Below are 23,426 nucleotides of genomic sequence, written 5' to 3' on the forward strand. Positions count from 1 at the left end.
TAAAACCATAGCCACTTGGAGTTGAAGGGCTGCTATATTTGAAGGCCCTTATGAGAGCCTGGCTGAGGAGCTGCCCATGGTCTTGGTAGGCAGCAAATGTCTGGTCCTTGGAAAGATTGAAGCATGGGTTGTGATGGCCTCTTATAATGAAATTCGCTCTCAGGGCTCAGCTCAGATATCACTTTCTCCAGAAAGCTGTCTGGACACTGCTTACTTGGCCTGTAGTTTTATTGGACTCTCCTTCTCTTTTCCTGTAGCTCCTGTACATACCTGGTTACAGTGGTTATGACACTATATTGGGATTGCCTTGATATCATCAGGGGCAGGCATTGTGTCTTTACATGTCAAAGGCCCACGTAGCACAGTGCAAGGCACAAAGTAGGAACCAGATACATGAATGTGAAGAAATGAGCACATAGCACCACTGTATTCAAAACAATTTATGTGGACAGGTACTTGGGAGGCATATTGAACTATCAGAAGAAGTGGACTAGATGACTTTTGGTACCTTCTGGCCTTGAGAATCTTGGATGATATGGTTCTAAAATTGTTCTGACTGTGCCTGGGATTGAATCTAGATTTCTCTGACTCCCAACCACAGTGCTTAACCATTAAGCATATTAACCAAACCAAACCAAAATAACCACAAAATCCACTTGGTATAAATATATCTAATCTCCCCATGTGGAGGGCAAAGTTCCTGGGGACAGAGCTGTGCTGAGCCTCTCTCAAGCTCCTATGCCTGGCACAGTGCTGGGCTCATAGGGGTGACGATTCTACTCTGTACTTCATGTCTATATCAAAGGATCAACTTCCTTTCCTTTCCTCCAGGGGTCTTTGCTTCTTTTCTCTTCCAAGGCATTGCTTCAGACCCATTTTTAGTAGGTAGACTTCCTTGCTCATTGCACTCTACCTTGTCACTCCAAGACTTAGCATAGTGGAAAGGGGACTGGGTTTAGGACCGGAAGTCTAGGTTTGAGTCTTGGCTCTATTGCTTGCTAGTTGTGTCGCTCCGGGCAACTCACGTTACTTTCCTGAGTCTCTGCTTCCTCTTCTCCACATGATTTCTAAAGTTTCTTCTAGGAGTCTATGAATCTCAGATCACCTAGTCCCACCAGCTTAGGAGCCACTGACTTTTTTCAGTGTTTACTCTGTGCCAATATTATGCTCTGCTCCTGGGATATAATAGAGACCAAATGCTGTTTACAGACCAGTAAAAGAGACAAATAGTGGTTAAATAACAGCAATATGAACGTATATGCACAGACTCAGCTGAGAGCTCTAAAGGGAAAGAATATGGTTCCATGGGAGCATAGACTGGGTGGGGTTGGGAGCAGTTCTGAGGAGGCTGCACTGGAGAAGTGATACCGAAGCTGAGAGCTGGAGGATAAGCAGCAGTTACTATGGTAAATGTTGGGGATGGGGTATTCGAGTGTGGCCAGCAACCAAGAGGAAGGACCAGGACAAACGAAGCTGCTGTGGCAGATGAAGCATCCTTGTTTGAGGAGCTGAAAGATGGATGTGACTGGAGCACACAGTGTTAAGGAGGAATGATGAGGGCAAAGAGGTGAGTAGGAACCAGATCATGTACAGGCGCGTGAAACATGCCAAGGATTTTGGCATTTTTCCTAAAAGCAATAGAAAGCTATTGAAATATTTCCAACAGGAACGTGACATCAGATTTGCATTTTGAAATAATGCTCTGGCTGAATTGTGGAAAACGAACTGAGAGGGAAGGGGTTGGGCATGATGGATACAAGAAATCAGTTAGGAGAACACTGAGGTAGTCTAGGTGAGGGAGAGTGGTGATGGAAACATGGGTGTTGGCCGTGAGATGGACAGAGGTGGACAGATTCAAAAGACATTTAGGAGGTAACATTTCTAGGTCTTTGTGAAGGTTAGATATGGTTGTGAAGGAAAAAGGAAGTTTAAAAAGGAGCTTGGGAGGGCCTGTGGCCTAAAGTAGGGGTCTCCAAACCCCCAAGCCAAGGACCAGTATGAGTCCATGGCCTGTTAGGAACCAGACCACAGAGGAGGTGAGCAGAGGGCAAGCAAGTGAAGCTTCATCTGTATCTGCAGCTGCTCCCCAGCACCAGCATCACTGCCTCAGCTCCACCTCAGGTCATCAGGCATTAGATTCTCAGAGGAGCACTGGTCCCTGGTGCCAAAAAGGTTGGGGACTGCTGGCTTAGAGGGCCCTCAGATCATCTTATATAAGCATGTTTTGCCGTAGGAATGGTGGCTGGAGGAATTGGCTGGCCTAGGACAAAGTTTTGGAATCCTCCAACCTCCAGATTGTGGCAGGAGAGTGAAATGGCGGGTCCCTTGCTCCAAGATGCCAAGCGAATTAAATAACAATCATAAAGTGCCCTAGAAATCTGAGTCTTGCTATAAATAATAAACAGGGACGTTATACAAATAACCAGCTTTGTAGCCCCAGTGGAAGAAAACACATCAGTAAGAAAAATGGAATAGGAAAAAATGTACCCCAAAGCCCCAAATAACAAAATGACAATATTAGCCAACATCCTGGGGGCTTGAGCAGGCAGTGCAAGAATGGTCTCGGAAAAAAACGACTGTGGGCCCTTAGCATAAGCTAGACTGTGGTGGCTGCCACAGTCAGATGGGAGGGGCTCACATGTCATTAGACCCATTCTCTGCTGGGTCAGGTCCCTGGGCCAAGGTCCAGGCTCCCAACTGCTTCCTCTCCTGCTCTGAAAAAAATGCAGCTTGTCTTGTAGGCCTGGGTGCCACCCAGAGTATAGCTGATCTAGGCCTGAATTCACTCTTGGAGAACAAATAGGAAAAATAAACAAGATCTGCCTTCTGAGGCTGCTGAGCAAAGCCAGTCAGTCAGTTTTCTAGAACTGGTTCCTTCGGTGGCCAAAGCATTTAAATTTATGGGATGAGTGGTGAGAACAGGGTGTGATCAGGGTGTTGAGAACCAAGATAAGTTTTGAATTATCACATTTTAAAGGCTTATAGATGATTGTAGCCAACATTATTCAATTTCATACATGAGAAGGTTGAAAACTGGGTGTTCAGGGACTTGCCCAAGGTCATACAGCTGGCTCCTTACTCTTAGGTGCTCCCGGCTGATGAGGGCACCTCTCTATCAACTCTGATGGGGATAGGCAAAAACAGTGGAAGTTTTAGTCTCATTTTTATGGATTAGAGAACTGAAATGCAGAAAAATAAGAGAGACTCCATGCCATCACAAAGAACTTCAGGGCTGCTGAGGCCTAGGACTAGGAGGGCCGTGCTGCCTGGAGCTCTGGGGCCTGACACGACCTTTATGGGGTCTGCCGTCTGTGGAGCTGGCCTTCTCCTTCCAGGCGCTCCAGCCCCAATCAGAGAGACCGGGTCTCCGTGAACAGAAGCTGCCGTAGCTAATCACTGTGCTTGTTTCTTCCCGGAAAGATGGAAGCGACAGTGCTGGGAGGCATTTCTGCTTTCCCTTCACTGAGTCGGGAGAAGCGGCAGGTCGCTGTGATTCTGCCGCCAAACCGGATGTGCAGCCGAAGAGGGCACCCTGTGCGCAGAGGGAGAGCCCGGCGCAGGTGCACCTGGGCCTCAAAGGGCTGGCAGGGAACGGCAGCCAGGGCTTCGCCGCCTCCTTTCTCCTCCTTTAGACATCTTCGACCTCATTTCCCTTCTTAAGAGTCCTACTGCCTGATAGAATTTTCTGGTTCCCTAGAAATGGTATTCCCTGGTCTGTGACCCTCACTCCAGGTCTTTCCTGATTTTCTTGCCCAACAACTAGAGACTGCTGTGTTCTGCCCCATCTTCTCCCAGCCCCTCCCACTTTCTTTGCATTTTCAGCTACCCTGAAAAACCAGACCGGCTAAGGCGTTCCCTGTCTCAGTTTCCCCTTTCAGAAACTGAAGAGCTCTGGATTGGATATCAGGAGCCCAGGGTTGTGGTCCTGGCTTTTCTAGCATTTCTTATTGACCCAAGACCTGTCACTTGGTGCTTCCAGGCCACCCTGATTTGGTGGGTTGCTCCATAATCAATCCCTAGGGTTATTTACTGTTCTCAAGTAGGGGAGGTTTTTCGGAGGCAGGCAGAACCCTTCATCAGATGTAATGTGGAAAGCTTTCTATTTCCCTATGAGTAGCATAAGCCTTGGACAAGCAATATACATTGAGAGGATGAGTAGTTCTGGGATCTCCAAGAAGAATGAGTAATTGGAAGAGCTGGGGAAAGGAAAGGAATGATTGGTGGTGGTGGTGATGGTGGTGGTGGTGGTGGTGGTGGTGATGGTGGTGGTGGTGATGGTGGTGGTATGCTATGTGGGTTGGGGGTGTGGGATGAGCGAACAGTGGGAACAATTTCCTTTGCATATCTGATGTGATGTATCTGCCTAGAGCTCTATGTCCTGAGAATATAGCTCAGCAGTGCATGGGGTGAGGAAGGAGAGCCAGTGGGGAAGGGAAGGGGACCACTTCTGGAGGCCTCTCCTCCTAGTCCTCCTGTTCCACTGACCTGGGTCCTGGCCTCCCAGGAGGAGCTATAGTACTGGACTTGGAGGAGAGGCTGAAAGGCAAGGCTTACGGAATCACTGGGGATATGGAGATTCATTGGCGGAATGCTGTAGCTCAGTTTGCTCTGCCTGAGGAGCTTCTTTGCAAGACCCACCTTATACCTGTGAACAACTTTGTGCATTCCTCCACTGTCAGTCATGGCACTGATTAATTATTTAAATTAAACTTGACTGACTGCTCCCTAGTGAGAGACATTCAGCTTAGGGCCTGGGAATGAAAGGAAGGAGTGGGATCTTTGCTAACTCTTTAGGTGGGGCAGACTGTCTAATAAATAATTTCCAGCTAGGGTAAGTGCCACAAAATGAATAGGCTGGTTGCCCCAGTGGAGCATAATGGTGGGGGAAGAGGGATATCTAATTTAGATCTCTCTGTGGAGATGACAGTAATACTGAGATGAACTTGTGTGTTTTTATCATGAACTCCTTGAGGGCAGAGGCTATGTCTTACTTTTCTAGCCCTTATGTTTAGAACTATGCTTGGAACTTATTACAAAATTAGTTTTATTTTTCTATGGTAGGTATTCAACGAATGTTTGATGAATAAATAAGTGACCTACTTCCAGCAGTTCCTATTTAAAGCACCATGTACTTAATCACATGAAGACTATTATGTCAAACAAATTGGATATTCTTATGTCTAGTCTATCTTTATTTCCTCCTTTCTTGTCTGTCCTTCATTAATTTTTGTTCATTTCTCCTTTGGATGCTGCAGATATGTTGAGTCTAAACAAGAAAGAACACACACATACATGCACATACACACATACACACACACAACACACACCGTATATAGCTAACCACCTCTATTCCTGCAGATGTTGCAAATCCTACCCGAGAGGCTGTTAAGCACTCCCAAATAGAGCAACTCTCATTGACTATCACGTGCCTCCTTAAATGATCTTTGAATAGTATTTTCTCTTTATTGCTTTGTGTAGTTTAACGACACCAATTGTGATTCTTCTAGCTTATGGTAAACCCCCACTCTATAATGCTCCTGTTCATTCATTATTTTTCTCTTGCTTCTTTTCAAACTGTTATTTTTGGGAAATGTAGTGAGGAGGGGGAAATAGGAGAAGAAAATGAAAAGATACCAGATTAACAAGGAAACAAATGAAATCGGCGACCACTTCTCCCCAGATGATAGACACCTATTATTTACTGTTAAACAGAATAAATATGCTTTAACACAGCACAAGTAAGTCTATTATAGTTATTCTAAATTGGAAATATAATGATCACTACCTTATCTTTACTGGAAGAAGCAGCTAATTGTTCCAATATCTCACTAATTCCAGCAGCTGGGAGAATTTTTTTTTTTTTTTTACTATTTTACCAATTGTTCAATTTATATCAAGGTAAATGGTGTGGCATGGACAGAGATTTCTGTTTCTTGAGCTACGTCATGGCTGCTATTCCAGTTTAATTATTAATATGTGGGAGTTATAATTATTTTTGGTATTTGTACAAGATAATTATAAACCATAAAACAGCTCTCCATGCTCGCTGATGCCTTATGTTTAGACATGTTGGAGTTTGGGCATGTGAGCTTTAGAAAGAGAAAAAAATGCATAATGTGGCACTAGGGGTAGCAAGACTGACTGGTGTGTGAGCAGAGGAGCCTTCCCCATCCTTCCAGGTCCCTTTCTCTTCTCCACCTGCCCAGAGCCAAAGTTGACCCACCTTGTGCATCTCTTCTTTTGCCCCACTGTCTCATCCTGTCTTCTTTTTGTTAGTTGATATTTGTAACCATTCACACATGGTGGCTTAGCTTGCTTACCACTCCCTCATCTCTACCCAGAAGGAGCAGCAGCTACTGTGTGTGTGGTTGTGTGTGTGTGGTTGTATGTGAGTATGTGCATGTGTGTATTGCAGTATGTGAGAAGGATGAGAACCACATGCAGAGAGGGAGGGAGGGGTAAGGAGTTAGCTGCTCTGTTACCTTGGCTATTCTGGGCCATTGTTGATGCCTCTACTGCCTCCCTCTTTCTGAATACCTTGCTTGATTTCCTACTAGCCTTTACTAAAGGGAGGGTTTAATTTGGGATAAGGCACCTGGGATCTATCATTCTTAACCTAGTCAACCATAATCAGTTGAAAGGAATAACTCATTTGTGTGGAGTGTATGTGTTTGGAGAGAATAGACATGTTCTGACATCTTCTCATCTTCAAAAGAAAAAAAACTGTTAAAATGCTGTTTTAACTTAGTTGTTGCACAAAGTAAGGCTAACTGTCCTCAGAGGTAATGAGGTCCTGGTCTTGTTTCTGAGCCTTCATCTAGTCCTCTTCAACTCCTTTCCTTCCTTCTTTACCTAAACAATATCTAAGAAGTGCTTCTCTATTTAATGCTATTTTATTTTATTTTATTATTTTATTTTACCATCTTTCTAATTTCTGGTTCAGAGTATTATCATTGTACCTTTCTGCTATGGAAAATTCATTTGGACTCCTTGTTATAGATTGAATTGTGACCCCCTCTCTCTCAATTCATATGTTGAAGCCCCAACTTCCCAACGTGAGAGTATTTGGAGATAGGGCCTTTACAGAAGTAAAGAAGGTTAAATGAGGTCATATGAGTAGGGCCATGATCCAATAGGATTGTTATCCTTATAAGAAGAGACACTAGAAGGCTTGCTTTCTTTCTGCTATGTGAGGACACAGTGAGAGGGGGGCCATCTGCAGGCCAAGAAGAGAGCTCTCATAAGAACCCGACCATGCTGACACCCTGATCTTGGACTTCCAGTCTCCAGAACTGTGAGAAAATATATTTCTGTTGTTTAAACTACCCAGTCTGTGGTGTTTTGTTAGAGCAGCCTGAGATGACTAGTATGACCATCCCCCTGCCCTCCCTGACCCTTCCCACCCCCGGCTCCGACTTTAGCCACTTGTGAAAGAAAGGTGATGGGAGCGAAATTATCTTCGTGAGCCATGTGATATGAATCTTTGAAGGCCCCCAGGATCTAGAGTCAGTGTCCTTCTACTTGAGTCAGACACTCAGGGCTTGAAGTTTCAAATCCAGCCCAGCTCCTGACTTTTTGACTCCCCTAGTCCCGGTGAACCTTTTTCAGTTTCTCTAACGAGCATTGCCAACCAAGAGAATGTGTCTATTCAGCACCACGGACAGAGGCACCCTGTCAGTTTCCACAAATTAGAAGTTACTGCCTAGCGCTCTCATGAAGGCTGTGTTGAGAGTGGAGGGCTAGGCTGAGAAAGAAAAAAGTCAGGAAACGAAGACTGACTGGTAGGGTGCAGAAATTGCAGCCCCCAGCCCCAGCTTTGCTGGGGCTCTCACAAATGGAAGTGGCTTCTTGCTGCTACCGCCTTCTTACAAAGATGAGCAGCAAAATGGGGGAGCTGATACTCCTGTGCTTAATTGGGCTGGCTTACTTCTTGTCAAACTGTCACCATGATGGGTGCTAGTGACAAACCTATAGCTGGCAAGGCATTAGGTCCGGGGAGCACAGGGGAGTGTGGGTGTCATTAACTGTGGGTTAGGAATAGAGCCAGCTGAAGAGCATAGGAAGAGAGCATGGGAATTATGCTGTGGTACAACTACTGGAATAGAGATGGTACAGGTGAGCTGCCACCCCCATGTCTGGAATGGGGCCCAGGGCCTTGGGAGGGGAGGGGCCCAGCTCATGACAAGCTGGGCTGGTGGGAAGCCAGAGCTTCATTTGTCTGACTTTAATGAATAAATGGCATCCCCAGCCATTGTTTACCTACTTTTGAATCCTGACAAACAGTCTGTGGCATCTGATGGAGAGGCTTATTAGCTGCACAGAGACAGATGGCTGGGGAGGAGGGGATTGGCTCTTTATTACAACAGGCCCATAAGTGACAGCACTCCTTTCACATCCCAGCCACCACGTCACTGTCAATGCCGTTCTCAAGCTTTGTGTGATCCAGTCCAGCCTCAGAGGAAAGACTCAGTGCAAGAGGAAGGCAAAATGGCTCATGAGTAAGAGGAAGACATAAGGTCAATGGAACTGGGAAAGAGAGCAGGTTTCCATGTGTTAGTTCTTTGAGAATAAAAAGGCTGCCTTATTCTTCCTTAGGTTTTTTTCCAAGTGCCCTATAAGGTGCCGTTTATTCAGAAGGCATTTAAGAAATGGGAATGATCGAGGAGAAAGATAGAGAGGTCTGTATCAGAAAAGATAATAGAAGCAGATTGAATCATGCTGCCTGGGTAAGTGGGAAATGAAAAGTAGGGGAGGGATAGGAAGAGAAGGAGGGGACACAGAGGGAGGAGGAAAGACAGCGTAAGGAAAAACGCTTATGAACCAGCATACTGTGTTTTAGGCATTAGCCACTTCCCCCCATGTTACTATATGAATAGCCTCATGGAAATCAAACTGATCTGCCCACTGTCCTTTCTGAGATGTCCCAGGTTCTATTTTCTGGTACCATAGTTGTAGGGCACAGCTTCCTCCCTCCATATTACTCTTGAGAGGGTGGACGGGTTCTCACTTACCTTCATTTATTCTCCGAAATTTATCCTTGGCCATGTAGCCCAGCACCAGACAGCATCCTCTCTTCTGGAGGCCCAGCTCTGGAAGAAAAGCATAGGTGCGTGAGCCAGGAATGGGTCGGGTATCAGCGAACTCCCTTCATAGGGGATGTGATATGCTTGCTGCTCTTATAAACGAGGCTACTTATTTATTTAACAAATATTTACATAGCACTTACTATTTTAAGCCAATAATTCTTCATTTGATTCTCACAACAACCCTATGAGGTACATATAATTATTCATTTTATACACCCCTATTTACAGATGTGTTAACAGTCTTAGGTGAGAGCACTAAGAGGGTGGCAGAGCCAGGAGTTTGAACCTAGGCAATATGGATCCAGAGTCCTCACTCATAACCACTACCCATAGGTTAATGAGGCCCAGTATGTCCCCGCCTTGGGGACTATGCTCTGATGACCCTAGGATTGTGGTCAGGCCTGCCAGAGAAGAGGCAACGTTCAGCCAGTGAAGTACAGGAGGGAGCAGTACAACCAGACACAGGAGGTGACTCAGAGGGATGAAGAAGTGATGGGATAGACTGAGGGGAAAGACACAGGAGTTGAGGTAGAGATAGGAGTTGGCCTTTTGGGAGAGAGGCGGTTTCTGGGGATAGGGGTCCTGTTCCCTTATATTCAGGTACAATTCAGCACCGTCCTTAAGCACTTCTCAGATGTAGACTCAGTGAGGAGCACAAGGGTTGGGATGACTAAGAGATGCAAGACAGACTCTGGACCCAAAGACTTAGGTCCAATTGGAAAAACAAGTTAGAATTACAATTCTAAGTATTAAAGAGACAATGCAAGAGACAATTTTTTTCACAGTATTTTGTAAATCAGTGCCCACTGTGTATGAGCCTTAGATTAGAATACATCTGCCTCCCAAGAAGTCAAGCTTCCCCTCTGGTGTTTATCCTCGAATCCTGTTTTGTCTTAAGGCCTTTCTGGTTTCTGAAATAATTCCACACCACATTTCTCTTTGACCTTCATACAAACCCCTTAAGATAGACAGGTGGGTCCATGATGGATCTGCTCTTCACATGATGCAGATGAGAAAATTGGAGTTCAGAAATGCTAAATGGCTTCCAATCATTCTTTTAGAGCCCTCACCCCTACCTCTTTGCTTAGAAGTCATACAAATGTGATGGCTACCATAAACTGGGTAATTGGATAAGGGATATGATTTCTAGAAGACGGAATATGACTGTACTGTCTCCTAGGCCTTGCCAGGCTTTCTGGATACCCACGTGCCCCCTCTATTAGTTTCTTGGAGGAGTGTCCCACTGAACAGTGTGTTACAGCAACTTCCCCCATGACACTGGGTGTTTCTAGGCTGTTAGAGTGATGAGGTGGGTTCATCCTCCTCCCTATGTCTCTGTCCACCTCTTGTCACCCAGCCCACCCTCTCTGAGTAGCAGGATGAAAGGGAGCATAGGGCCCATGAGAGACAGATAGGTCAAGCTTAGGAGCTCTTGCCCTAGAGAAAAATAAAGCGTGGCAGGTGGTAGCAGAATGCCATGGCCCAGGGAGGTCGCTAGCTTTGATCTCCTGATTCTTTAAAAGGGTTTATTGACTATCAGTAAAGAGCAGAGAAGCAGATCTGAGCGTGCCTTATCCAAAGGCACTCACTTCTTTTCCTTTCCTTCCACGCTCACTCATCTGAAGGCTTGGCCAAACCGCCCTCACTTCAAACAGCCTTACATCTCAGGCGCCCAAATTGACGATGTTAAGTTCCCTCATCCAAGGCCTTGGCCCTTTCTTCAGGGTCTCCTGCTCTGTTGAGGGCCATGCAGATCAAAGCCCCTTTGATGTTTACTTACTATATTTGTGGATTCTTTCTAACAACCACCTTCAAGAGGCAGGAATGCAGCATGTCAGGAGGAGGCCTGCGGAATACAAGCTGTGAGGAGGCGCTGAGCTCCCGCGAACAATAGCCTTTTGCTTGAGACGGTATTGAAACCTTAACATGCTGATGACAGGCAGAGTATGACAGTCCATTATAATTGCTAGCGGATGATACAATTGCTGACGATTCTTCTTACATTTTCCACTGACTTCTCATGTCTATCTAAAGCACATCAGCAGTGGTTCCTAGTGAGAAAGGGAGCCTAGTTTTCTGGATTGAGCTCAGTAGGAGCCCAGGGGAGCGCTGGGGCATGGGGGCAAAAGGTTCCAGATGAATTTAGGTCAGTGTTCCTGTTGATTTTTCTGGACAGTCCCCTAAATTCCCAGGGAAATGGAGGGGGCATAGTACTCCTAAATATTTAGAAACTGTGGACAACCTGTTGAATCCAGATTATCTATGTGGGCTGTCTCTGTCACCTCAACTCAACCCATCTTATGTCAACATAATAGGTTGCCTGCCCCCCAGGGTGACTGCCAGAGCAACGAGCCCCCAAGTACAGTTATTATAAGTTAAGAGCCTCACTGACCATGTTTGATTTTTGCAAATGACCAGGAAAAGAAGTTTAAAAAAACTGATTAATAAAAGAAATGGAGGCCGAGGCAATTTCTCAATGTATTTGGCTCATTTAATTTGACACGTATGGGTTAGTCTTAATTATTTAGGCAGCTACATTACAAGGCACTAATAAGCACACTGAAGAAATTTATTAAGTGAGAGGACTCTCTGACTGAGTCTTTACTGAGCAGTGGGGAGAAGCCACTGGGATCGTTGCAAGAACAAGCAGGTTGGAGGATTAGTGAAGTGAGAATTAGCTAGCTATCTATATACCAAAAATTGAGATATTTTTTTGGAGAGATTCGCCAGAGCTAAATTAGAGGTCATTGGGTCCATGTGAAGAAGCAGGGCTGAAGTGGGGTGGGGGAGGGAGGAGAATCTTGAAACAGAGATGGGGAGGTGGGGTATTTTCAAAGATACTGACCAGAGAGAGAGCCAGGGGAAGCAGGAACTAACTGCTTTGGGTTAGAGAAACTCCATCAAACCAGACTAACCGGGCACTTAAGGGAGAGATGATAGAATGTGACAGGAGTCTTCACTTTGTGAGCTAGACCAGCCACCAGAATGCCACTTTCATTGTCACATGGCCCTGGACGGATGATGGAGTCAGATCACATATGCCCTTTTAGAACAGCAAGATGATGGTGTCTTCTCTTGGTAGACTTTGGGGCTGTAGCCTTTGGCTCAGCGATTATCAGTAGCAGAACCACCAGTCGCGCCAAAGGTGTCCATGGAAAATCAATTAATGTGAAACAAGTTGTCCTGGCTTAAAATGAGAATTCACAGCAAAGAATATCAGGGTCATCTGCAGAGGGAGGTGTGGAGGGCATTGTCTGAAGAGAGCAAATACTGCTGTGCAAGGAAATATTTATTGGGAAAAGAGATGTTTCTTAAGGAGAAGAGAAGATTTTACCCCAGGAACTCCTGGCCTCTAATCTGTGAACAGGTCTAGATTGTGCCTTTAAAAAAAAGAAACCTCTGAGCACACGCTTCGTGCCTGGCACATAGAAAGTGCTCAGGAACGTTGCAATTTAATAAAAGGGCTGACTAAAAAATATTGGGTAGTGATCAATTTTCCCTTACCCAGGTCAGAATAAAATAAGATGGGCTTCAATGTGGCACAATGGATTGGGTTAGGTGAAGATGGTCGTGTAATGAATGAAAGTTGTAATTCATTGGAACAGGAGTCTAGGAAACATGAGATTTCCTCTTGGGAGAAATTAAAAGCTTTATAAATGAATTGGTTTTCCTTTGCTTTCAGAGGATGAGGATGGCACTTTTTCTAGCCTTAAAGTTTCTTTATTCTTATGAGTAATAACAATGATACAGTGATAATACTTCACATTTGTGAAATACTTAATTTTTTAATGATGTTGTCATATTCACTGTCTCATTAGATGTTCACAGTAGCTCTGTGAAGTAGGCAAAGCAAAAATTATTTCTCTCATTTTGGTTTCAGAATATGAGACTCAGAGAAGTAAAATGACGATTCAAGGCCAAAGCTCTAGGGGGTAATAGTGCTCAGGCTGATTTCTGGCTTAGTTCTCAGGGTAAGGTCTGGGATCCCAGAACTGCTGATTATGTGAATGAAGACAGACCCGAGAACAGACAGCAGAGATCAGCTGTCCTGGCTGGGACAGCGGGTGGAACTGTGTCCTCCTCAAATCCTAAGTTGAAGTTCTAAACCCAGCACCTTAGAATGTGACTTTATTTAGAAATAGAAACTCCACAGAGGTAATCAAGTGAAAATAGTCCTTAAGGGAGTCCTGCTCCGGTATGACTGGTGTCCTCATAAAAAGAGGAAATTGGAGACAGACACACATAGAGGGAGAATGCCATATGAACGTGAAGATGGCCATCGACAAGCCAGAAAGAGACCTGGTACAGATTCTTTCCTCATAGTCTACAGAAAGAACCAACCCTGCCAACCTCTTGATCCTGGACTTTCGGCCTCCAGAACTATGAGACTATGCACCCAGTCTGTGGTACTTTGTCACAGTAGCCCTAACAAATTAATACAGACAGGAGGTGGGGAGGAGCTGGTCTCTCTTAGGACCTGGTTATTTCCACTGGCCGCAATTTTTTGAAGCCGATCCCTTAGGTCCCAGAGTTGTCTGCAAGGACTTGCAGGGCAGCATCACGTGACTACTCAAAAGTCTCATCAAGGGGCACCAACCGACCAGAGAATAGCCAGTAAGACTGCTAAATGGGACAGTGGGAGTGATCTGCACAGAGATGACAGGAAAGAGGGGAGGTATGGAGGAAGGGCTGGCCATGTGTCTGCATGCTTAGGAGCCCTCTGTGGCAATTTAGGATGACTGTAGCATTCCTGCTGCCATTGTGAGGAATATGTTGGCCAGGATAGTGCTTGCTTATTGCCCCAGCCGGAAACTACTGATCTCTGAATAACTGGTTAGAGCTGGTGACAGCAACATGTGCTAGCTCCTACTACTCATTTCTGAGGCTGTCCAGTACATTTGGGGGCGTTCCTGTCCTCGACTTGTCCAATCACAATAGTTCAGGAGTTCTTGCTGAAGATTAACCTTTTCCCACCTGAAGCTATGAGATTTGAGCATATCCCCAGAAGCCTATGAGCAAGAAATGGTGTGTTATTGGCAGGCAGATTGGTATGGCTGTAGCAAAGATTTTGGGAGCAGAGGAAATGACATGAAGCAAGAGATAAGCCAAGGACCAGATCCTGTGGGACCTGAAGAGCTTTGCCTAAGAGTCTAGACATTTTCTACAGAGTGCTAAGTAGAAGAGAGACAGGCTAGACTTAAAACATATAAAGATCATTTTAGCACTGGAGCAGATGATAGGTGGGGGAAGGGAAGCCTGGCTCTGAAGGGCAGTTGTGAGACTATCACAATATTCCTGGTGGGAGATCATGGGTTGGCATCTGCTTTCTCTTCCTGCTCTCTGAAGACAGCTTGAGATCAGAAAGCAAGTAAGAGGACCCTGAGCTTCCTTGGGAAGATACTCAGAAGACACTCTATTTCCCTGCTATCTTGACACAGGAGAGTAGTGAAAGGGATGAAAATAGTTCCCCAGATGACAGTTCCTAAGGCTGCGTGGAGAAGATGGCAGCTGGACCTGCTGGAGCCATGGGGAGGCTGTGGGGTGCAAAGAAGGCTACCTGTGCTTCACAACCACCAGGGCTGGCTGGAGCCTGGCTCTAGCACTTAACAGTGAGCGATCCTCAGAGCTCCTCTGAGCTTTAATAGTAAAACTCTCTGCACACAGTTAATATGAAAATCAAATGAGACATTACTTGGTGAAAAGTGCCGAGAATAAAGTATCTGATAAAGGTAAACTCAATAAATAGAAATAAATAGAAATAAAATGTTAGATTGGGTTTAGAGATCAACGAATGCACCTCCACTTTTTTTTTTCAGATGTGAAAGGGGACACTCAGAGAGATTTAACGACTCATTTGACGTGACATAACCAGCGATTAGGTGGTGTTCCGTGAAGGTGTGTGTGGTAGCAACAACTCCGATGGACTGGAAGAGTGAAGCCAGGTGGATGTAGCAGGCAAGGCTAGGGAACTCGAGGTGCTGGGAATGGATGGGAAATGGTGAGGCTGAGAGACATTCTAAGGAGAGACAATGAGCTAAGGGACAGAGTGGCTCAAACAGAGGAAGGGGGTAAAGTTTGACATTAGTTGGGAAGATTGGGGGAAGAGTGGTGTCTGTGTCAGAAGGGGGTGATTGACGAAGGAAGCTGATTAGGCCCTGGGATGATAATGATGCATTTTGGACTTCTTGTGTTTGAAATGATGGGGTTCCCAAGTGAAGGAGTCCTGGATGATAAATGAGCAGTGGTTTAGATGTGAATAAATACATTTTCAACCAGTTTTATTGACCTGGGAGAACGGATATCTTGGTCTGGGGACCAATTCATTATGTAATGAATTACACAAAAAGCAGTGGGTGAATATGGGTAGATTCTGCTATAAGTGTTAGTACCACTCTCCACTACCAGCACGTCAGTAAAATGTGACAGGCATAAAAACCAACACACAGACACTCATCAAGAGGCTACGAAGAGCTAGGCACTACGAGCAAGACAAAATATGAAGGCAAGCTTCCTTTCCCAGTGAGATTTTAATCCAGTTGCTTATGCGTATACTCATGAAATGGTAAATAAAAGTTAACACAAGTAATATTTCAGTAAAACAAGCAAGATGCAGAAGCGTGTAAGTTACTTCCACACGAACGACAGTAATTGCTATAAGAGTCCGGAGGAGGAAATAGCTTCAGGTCATGATGTAGCCCTCACCAGGGGCCTTGAAGGCTGGAGATTGGTCCAGGGTTTTGCCTTCACTGGGTGTCCTTACTGCCAGCCTCTCTCACAGGTGACTGTCCAGCAATGCCTTGCCGATGGCAGGATGCTGGAGGCTCCTTTGGAAGGTTCTCTCCTTGATTCTTCTAAATTCCTTTCTTCATTGGTTCTGCCTAGTCCTCTTTTCAGCATAACCCAGGCAATAGTGCTGCCCATAAATGATGCAAATCACAGTGTTCTGGTCAACTTCTGTAGTGAAGAGGCGTGAGGAGAGGTGGAGTAAAGGTTTATTAATCCTGACTAGGGCATGGCTCTGGCCCTCTAGGACAAGTAATAGATGTTTAATAGCTCAATAATACCTGTTTCATAATTTTCGAATCTCAGTGCTTGCCAGTTGTAAGTTTATTAAAGGAACTCTTAACTTTACATAATTGCTATTTCATTGCATATTTAATATGAGTTCATTATATTGGAACTAAGTTTTCCCCCATTCATATTAAGTATCAATTAGCTGTTTCAAATTATTGATTTATATTTAATTAACTATGCTATTACATACCAATTAAATTCTTATAAGAGAAACCTGAAACAGCTGTGGTCTTAAATTAAGTTTTTAAATTAACGAGTTATGTTAAAAGCTCATGTTCAGTTATCCTGTTTTAGGAAGAGTTGACAATTCTTGTAATAGTTCCAAAAGTTTTTGTGGTCACCAGCCCATTCTCACCAGCTCCTGCAGGGAGCAAGGTTGTTTCAGGTACCTGATAAGCACCTTGCAGCTTCCTATAGTGACAGCAAGGACTAACATCAGGGTATCCCCTTGCCAGCCCTGCCTTCCTCAGCTGCCTCAGCTGTGCCATATCCTAGGCAGCATAGCCTTGTCCACAGTGTAGCTAATGCAGGCAGCATATTAGCAAGTCCTCACCACTAGCAATGGGATCCATGTTGTCTGTGTTGCTTCTGGCCCCAGATCCCTGGTGCCTACAGGAAACCTGGTGCCTATGTGGTCGTCAAGTCTCTGGCTTCTCCAAATCTCTGCTCCACTAGCCCAAATCTGTACATCTTAGGCACGAAAGACAGCAACCATGACTAAGCGGCACTGGGCTTTTTACACTCCTCATCTTGTTTCATCCTCACACTGACTTTATGAAAATAGATATTTTTATTCCTGTCTTTATAAAGAAATGGGCATTTTAGAGGGGTCAGGAGTTTGCCCAGAGTCCCTCAGTTCTGATGGCAAAGCTTGGTATACATCTATCTGTCTGATTCCATGCCTGGTACACCTATGTGTCTGCCCTCAAGACAAATGCCTGGGGTCTTTCTTCCAACTGCTTAGCTACTTGGAATTCCAACACAGACACCAGCTGATTCAGAATGTGATCCTCTTCTGGGCCACTGGGTCATCAATGCAGGTGCCAAGGTTGGCAGAGTCTACACACCCCTCTGCACATTGGAATTGGGACGCTGAGTGCACTCCCACCCATCCCCGGGCTGGACAAAGCACAGCCTTGCCCCTTCCATGAGCTGGTAGCACTTGGGGCCAAGCTCACTTAATTCACCACCACAATTAAGTTGCCATTTACTGATTGCTTATGATTTATTAGTCTCTAAGCTAAGCACTTTGCAAACATTATCTTCTTCAATCATAAAAATTTTATGACGTAAGTACTATTATTATTCTTGTTTGATAGAAGAGGAAACTGAGAATCCAAAAGATTAACTCACTCAGGGTCATACAGCTTAAGTGTGGAGGCCAGAAAAACAGATTATAAATGTGGTTTCTTGGACTCCTAGTATAATCTCTGTGAGGGTGTAGGGGGTTGGGGGAGATGTGATAATGTTGGTTGAAGAATTTTGTGGGAAAGAGTTTTATCACATGTACAAGAGTACCTCAACCTCTCTGATTTAAGATATCTCTTCCCAGCAGGTTAATAGCTCTGTAGGTGACTGTGACAGAGAAGCAGGACCCCTTCCCTGTCATTTGTCCACTTCTGTGAGGAACAGGGACCGCTGAAGGCCATATGCCTGGAAAGCTTTTAGACTTTTCCTGAGAGAAAGTTAGAAGAAGGTGATCAATGTTTGAGGGCCAGATGCTCAGCAGCTGTGTGCCCAGCCCCCGCTCCCCCTGCAGGGGAGGGGCCTGCCTGTATAGCCAGTCAGTCACGCAGGGAGACAGGGCAGAAAGAGGCCTTCTCCTTTCTCTCTTTTCTAGCAGGGCCACTGGAGTCCCAAAAAACGAGGACTGAGAGGATAGGAGGCCTGCTAAGCCCCCCACCTCTGCATGTTCACCTTACCTGTGCACTTCTCTTGAGGCCCAGATCTTTGGAGAAGGCAGAGGCCCAATAAGAGGCTATAAATATAAGGTGCATGTGTGTATTTAATCTTCATGCAGATTTACGAAGATATGGATTATTAGCCTCATTGCACAGGTGAAGCTTGGGGAATTTAAGTGATTTTCCTGAGGTCACACAACGGAGACTTCTGCCCTTCTGCCGGGATGCAGTCTGGATGCTGCAAACACAGCCCAGGTGACCAGCAGAGATCCTGGTGGGAAGAAGGGGACCATGTGTGCCCAGGGGGTGCTGGCCGATAGAGTCACAGGCATTGATGCCACGTGGTAGGGGGCACTGAGCAGCCCCCACGGGAGGCAGGCCCCTAGTGAGCCCATGCTTGCAGGAGGAATGCTAGCCCCCAGGAGGCGGCGGGTAGGGAAGGGCAGGGAACCATGGAGGATGGCATGAGTGCTGCTGCTGTTTAGTTATGTTCTTCCACACCTCCTTGTCACCTCTTTACGGCCCAAATGAAATCATAAAAGCTGAGGATTAACCAAGAGGGTCCAGAGCTGGCTTTAAAGGATTTATCATGGAATCAGGCAGGAACGGTCAGGCTTTGCCCTCAAGCCAATGTCCTGCTGGATGGGGTAGGGTAGAGGAGGATGTCTGCTCTCACCTGGCACAAGGGAAGAAGGAGACAGAAGGAAAAAAATTCCCAGGGATGGTGCAGGGTCTGTTAGGGTCCTTGGGATGGAAGTGGCAAGCTAAACCTCAGCAGGCTGCTGGTGCCCTCCACCTTCTGGTGAGCAAAGTCATACGGGAGGGTGGCCAGGGATGGCATATGTTTGCCCCCAGCAAACACAGTCACGGCTGCCTTATGCACATCCAGTAGCCATGCCTTGCTTTGCATGTGGGCCGTGTCCATCCAGAAAATGCACACCTTCCCTAGGGCAGGAGGGCAGTTGTGAATGAGTGTGAGGTCCCTACCTGCTCTGCACCTCCATACACGCTTGCTGAGCCAGAACTGCCCACCAAGGCATCGTTACATGGGCAGTCTTGGGAGCTGAGGCTGGCAAGGTACAGGGACCTGAGGGTGGCCAGACCTCCAGAGTGGTGCAAGGCTTCCTCCCCCACTCACATGGCAAGGAGGGGAGTGGACAGCGTGACCAGGAAAAGCACCAGCAGAGAAGGCAGGGAACCCTGCCGTCCTCCCATTACTGAGATCCTCCTTCAGCCTCACACACCTCATTACAATTCTGCGTCTCATAATTAAATTGAATCTGCCAGTTACCTCTTGGCAAGGCAGCAATTCAAGCTCACTGGAGGCTTTCTTTGTTTTTATTATTTGTTTGTCTGTTTGTTTGTTTGCCTGTTTATTATTTATCTAGCTATCCATGTTGCTACATGGAGCCCCAGCCCGTTGTTTCTTTTGCCCTCAAAAACAAGGAAGTGCAGGTGCAGTCTCTCCCACTTGGTGTGTGTGCTGGGACAGGAGGGGAGGAGGCAAGGGCCCTGGAGGGGTGGGTCCTCGGGGTGAGCACTGGCTGAGGGATGCCTCTGAGAGATGGTTAGTGTGCATACCATAGGCTGGGTGTACCCCCCTGTTCTTGTTCAAGATGCCTTATGGAAAGTTCACTAGTCCCAGAAACCTCCACAGAAGTCCCCTGCTGGACAAGGGGCCTCATCCCGAGGGATTGGAACATGGGTTGGAGGACATGGTTGTGTCAGTAGCTAACACACCTGCAGGGCTTTGCAGTCTAAGAAGCACTTGTCAAACAAAAGCTCTCCTTGAACCTCACAACACCTGAGGTAGTCCTGGAAGAGGGCACTGAGGAGGAGAGAGGTTCTCTGACTTGCCCAAAGTTACCCAACTGGGAATGGTAGAACTGGGATTTAAACACAAGGCTGGGGATACAAACAAGCTCCCCGTCTCCCCTAGAGCCCCAGATCCAAGCTGGCAGCTCAGCCTTAGAAATCAAAGCACCTTTCTTCTCTTTAATGATAACTTTTCAGTGGTGAGGGCATGATGGGGAGTTGAGCGCTTTGATTAAGGAAAGAGATCTAGGGGAGTGATTCTGAAGCAGCAGCTATCACTTAATAAGAACATGAAAGTTTACCCACCACGAGGCCAGCCCAGCGGCAGGCTGATTGCTAATAGATAGACGTGCCAGGAACCCTCACATCAATAGCTGAGCCCTAGAGAGGTGACCCTATTTGGGGCCATCTAATCTGGCAGCCCCACCAGAGCAAAGGACAAGGGCACTGGGTGGAATTAGATGGAGAGAGACGGCCCATGCCCTTGGGACTCCTCACACAGTAGTATGGTCCCTCTGATTGCCTCCTGGCTTTTGGTGGGAAGATCTACCTTCAACGTTTCCTCAGTGTGTGAAATGAAGACTTCCTAGGCTATGGCAAGGGTGAGAGACAATTTATGCAAAAAGCTGGGAGGTGGGGAGAGGTGTGTTCCTATAATGTACAAAGGTTTGGAACCAAGGCTGGACACATCATCAGTGTCCTGTAAATGTGATCAGTTAGAAAAATAATGACATAACATATTACTAAAAAGAACAGGGTATGCTAAAAGTCAGGACAAGACTAAAATACCGTAAGCATGCAGTTTAGCCTGAGGCATCTGGTTCTGTAGTCTGAATAGAGGCTCTATACTATTATAGAAAATAATGCCCACAGAAGCTCCAGGGACAACTGTGTCCAGCTCTTGGGGAGAAGGGCTGGCTCATGGTGGTCCTCATGGGGAATGCCATCCCTGCCTTTAATGGTATTATAGGTCCGAGGTCTGTGTTTTGTAGAATCAGTAAAGGGACCTGAAAATAGTCATTGTCAACCTCACCAGCAGCTATTAATTGCAGTGAGCACAGGACATATTTTAGGCATTGGAGGGAGAAAGAAAGTTGAGATCCACTCTTGGGTCTTACAGACTAGTCAAGGAGTTAGCACCAATATACAAAGACCCATATAAAGATCCTCTCATGACATGTCCAGTTCAAGCAGGTGAAGAAAGGTTCTGCCTGGCACTGCTCAGACCAGGTAGTATAAGCCATTCTTTAAGGAACACGTGGCCAAAGCTGGGGCACCCAGAGGAGAGTGCCAGTCCAGCAAGGGTCTGGAAGCCTGGCCACAAGAAGCACAGGTGAGGAGATCAGGTTGTGTAGGTGGCAGATAGAGAATAATCACAGGGCTATAGAGGAATTGGGGAGAGGGTTCCAAGTTGGAAGAAAGAACTGGCCTTCAGTGCCAGCTGTCCAGGACATAGCCTGTACTTCACAAATAGTCAGGTGGGATTGGTGCCCAGGGGCTGTAGTCCCCGGGCCTGGCCTGCACCAGTTTGGACAAGCCAACCATGTGCATTTCTTCCTACTTCTGTGTTCAGTGATATCATACAGGCAGCTTCAAATCAGCCACAGTGGATGCATTTACACCAAGGGAATTGGCAAAGCTGCAATCAGGGCTTCAAGCTCTGACATTTGAAGAGAGGGCTGTTTATCCTGGTTCTGGCCGTGAGGCCTATCACAGATATGACTTAGGGCTTCCTTCTATGGTTTCCACTTTATTTCAGGTGAGTCACCACCTCTCCACATCTCATCCTATTTTTGCTGACCGCTGAGCTAAAGCTGGCGAGGTCCAGCCAGAGAAGCACACTGGTGGATGGCCATGACAGCTCGTAGAGTTCACTCCTGTGCCACCTGGCAGGATTGCCATTTAACTATTACAGAAAGGTCAGAACTGACTTCCATTAAAATCTCCAAAGGGGGGAAACCCACAACTTTGTAATAGGCACCATCTGCTAACGGCAGGAATTCTTCCAGGTGTTTTGCGGAGGCCTCCTGACATACTCTTTGGCAAATATTTGGAAAAGTGGGACAGGGAATTTCTTTCTCTCCGCTGTTACCAAGGCATCAGTAAGTAGCTGGGTGTGAGATTCTGAAGGTGAGGATCTACAGCCTTGGGGACCCCCTGGGCAGTGAGACAAAACAGCTGAAGTGTACCGCCAGGAATGGTGTTCAGCACTTTATATAAATTACCTCATTTAATTCTTACAGCAATCCTAGGAAGAGGTGTGATGATCCTGGTTGGACAGATGAGGAAACGGAGGCTTGGGAAGGTTAAAAACCTCATCAAATATTAGCTCATTTATAAAGCAGCTGAGCCCAGATTTGGGTCTGGACTGTCTGTCTTCACTGCCTGAATTCTCTTAGATCCTGCACACCTCCATGCCAAACTGCATGCACATGCATACCCAGGGGTAGTGTTTCACCACTCGCTACGCAAATCAGCTCGCAGGAATGAGTGATGATGTGGGTAACTCTAAGAGCTCCAGTGAGGAAGCACAGTTCCCCCAATTCTCCTTAAGGAGCATTCTGTATGGCGGATGGAACGGAGCTTGCCAGCTGCTCAGAGGGTGCTGAGTCAGGGAATCGTCACACAAGTCCCTTCTCCTGGTTGAGGCCTCAGGGAAAGTTAGACAGAGAAGCAGCAGAGCCTGAAGGTTCTGGGACCAGCCAATTCCCAGAGGCAGAGCACCTGGCTGCCAGGGCCTGGTTGCTCGTTTTCTCTGCACTCCTGGGTAGAGTTAAGCCATGGCATCTGCTAGGGGCCACGTGTCAGGTCAGAAGCCGGGGACCCTGTGTCCTGTTGGGAGCGTCCCTGCTTGGGTCAGGTGCTGGCCTAATTTCCTGGTGACCAGGTTCTGCTCTAATTAGCTGGGTGACCTTGGGCAAGTAACCTACTCTTTCTGGGCCTGGATTCCTTCATTTGCAAAATAGAGAGTTTGAACAGGGCAGGAGACTTAACCTGAGGTCTGAGACTTCCAGTGGACCTCAAACAGGGGTTGTTATTCTGAATTTGCATACAAAAAGTGAGGATGTATTTTTCTAGGGAGAGACTGTTTTTCGTGTATTCTCAAAGGGCCTGGTACTCCCTACCCTCCCCCGCCACCCCAAACTATTAGCTCTCACCAAAAGGATCATTAAGATCCCTTTAGCTTTAGGGTTTGTTAGATCTGAAAGCCTCCTCTTCCTTGATGACTGTGGCTTAGAAATGAAGCTGACTGCAGGGAACTGAGGGCCTGGGAAGGGTTCCTACTACTGTGGACTATTTTGAGCATTTCTTTGTCAGTGTCAGGAACTCTGTGGGATCCGGTGCAATTTCAGCTCTGGCCCCTGGCACATCTTTCTGTAACTCCAGCTGGGGTCACTTAGCTCACACAGGGTGAGACTTCCCTTTTGCCTGAGGGCTAGAGGAGGAGCTGCAGGGTTCTGGAAGCCAGGACGGGCCACCCAGGGGACGACTCCATAGGTATTTCAAGAATTGCCAGTCTAGCCATTCTATTCAGTTCTTACACTGTTTG

At 46.4% G+C, this 23,426-nt stretch overlaps 1 protein-coding gene across 2 annotated transcripts in view; it reads right to left on the reverse strand.

Moving 5' to 3' along the window:
* KIRREL3 (kirre like nephrin family adhesion molecule 3) overlaps nt 1-23,426 on the reverse strand; it is a 521,313-nt gene that overhangs the window by 108,392 nt on the left and 389,495 nt on the right. For both annotated transcript variants that reach the window (XM_016139130.2, XM_016139131.2), the window contains exon 3: nt 9,012-9,089. In XM_016139130.2, coding sequence (XP_015994616.1) covers nt 9,012-9,089 — 78 coding nt within the window. The remainder of the gene's footprint in view (nt 1-9,011; nt 9,090-23,426) is intronic.

Source organism: Rousettus aegyptiacus, unplaced genomic scaffold (assembly GCF_014176215.1).
Source record: "Rousettus aegyptiacus isolate mRouAeg1 unplaced genomic scaffold, mRouAeg1.p scaffold_m13_p_5, whole genome shotgun sequence".
Taxonomy (NCBI): domain Eukaryota; kingdom Metazoa; phylum Chordata; class Mammalia; order Chiroptera; family Pteropodidae; genus Rousettus; species Rousettus aegyptiacus.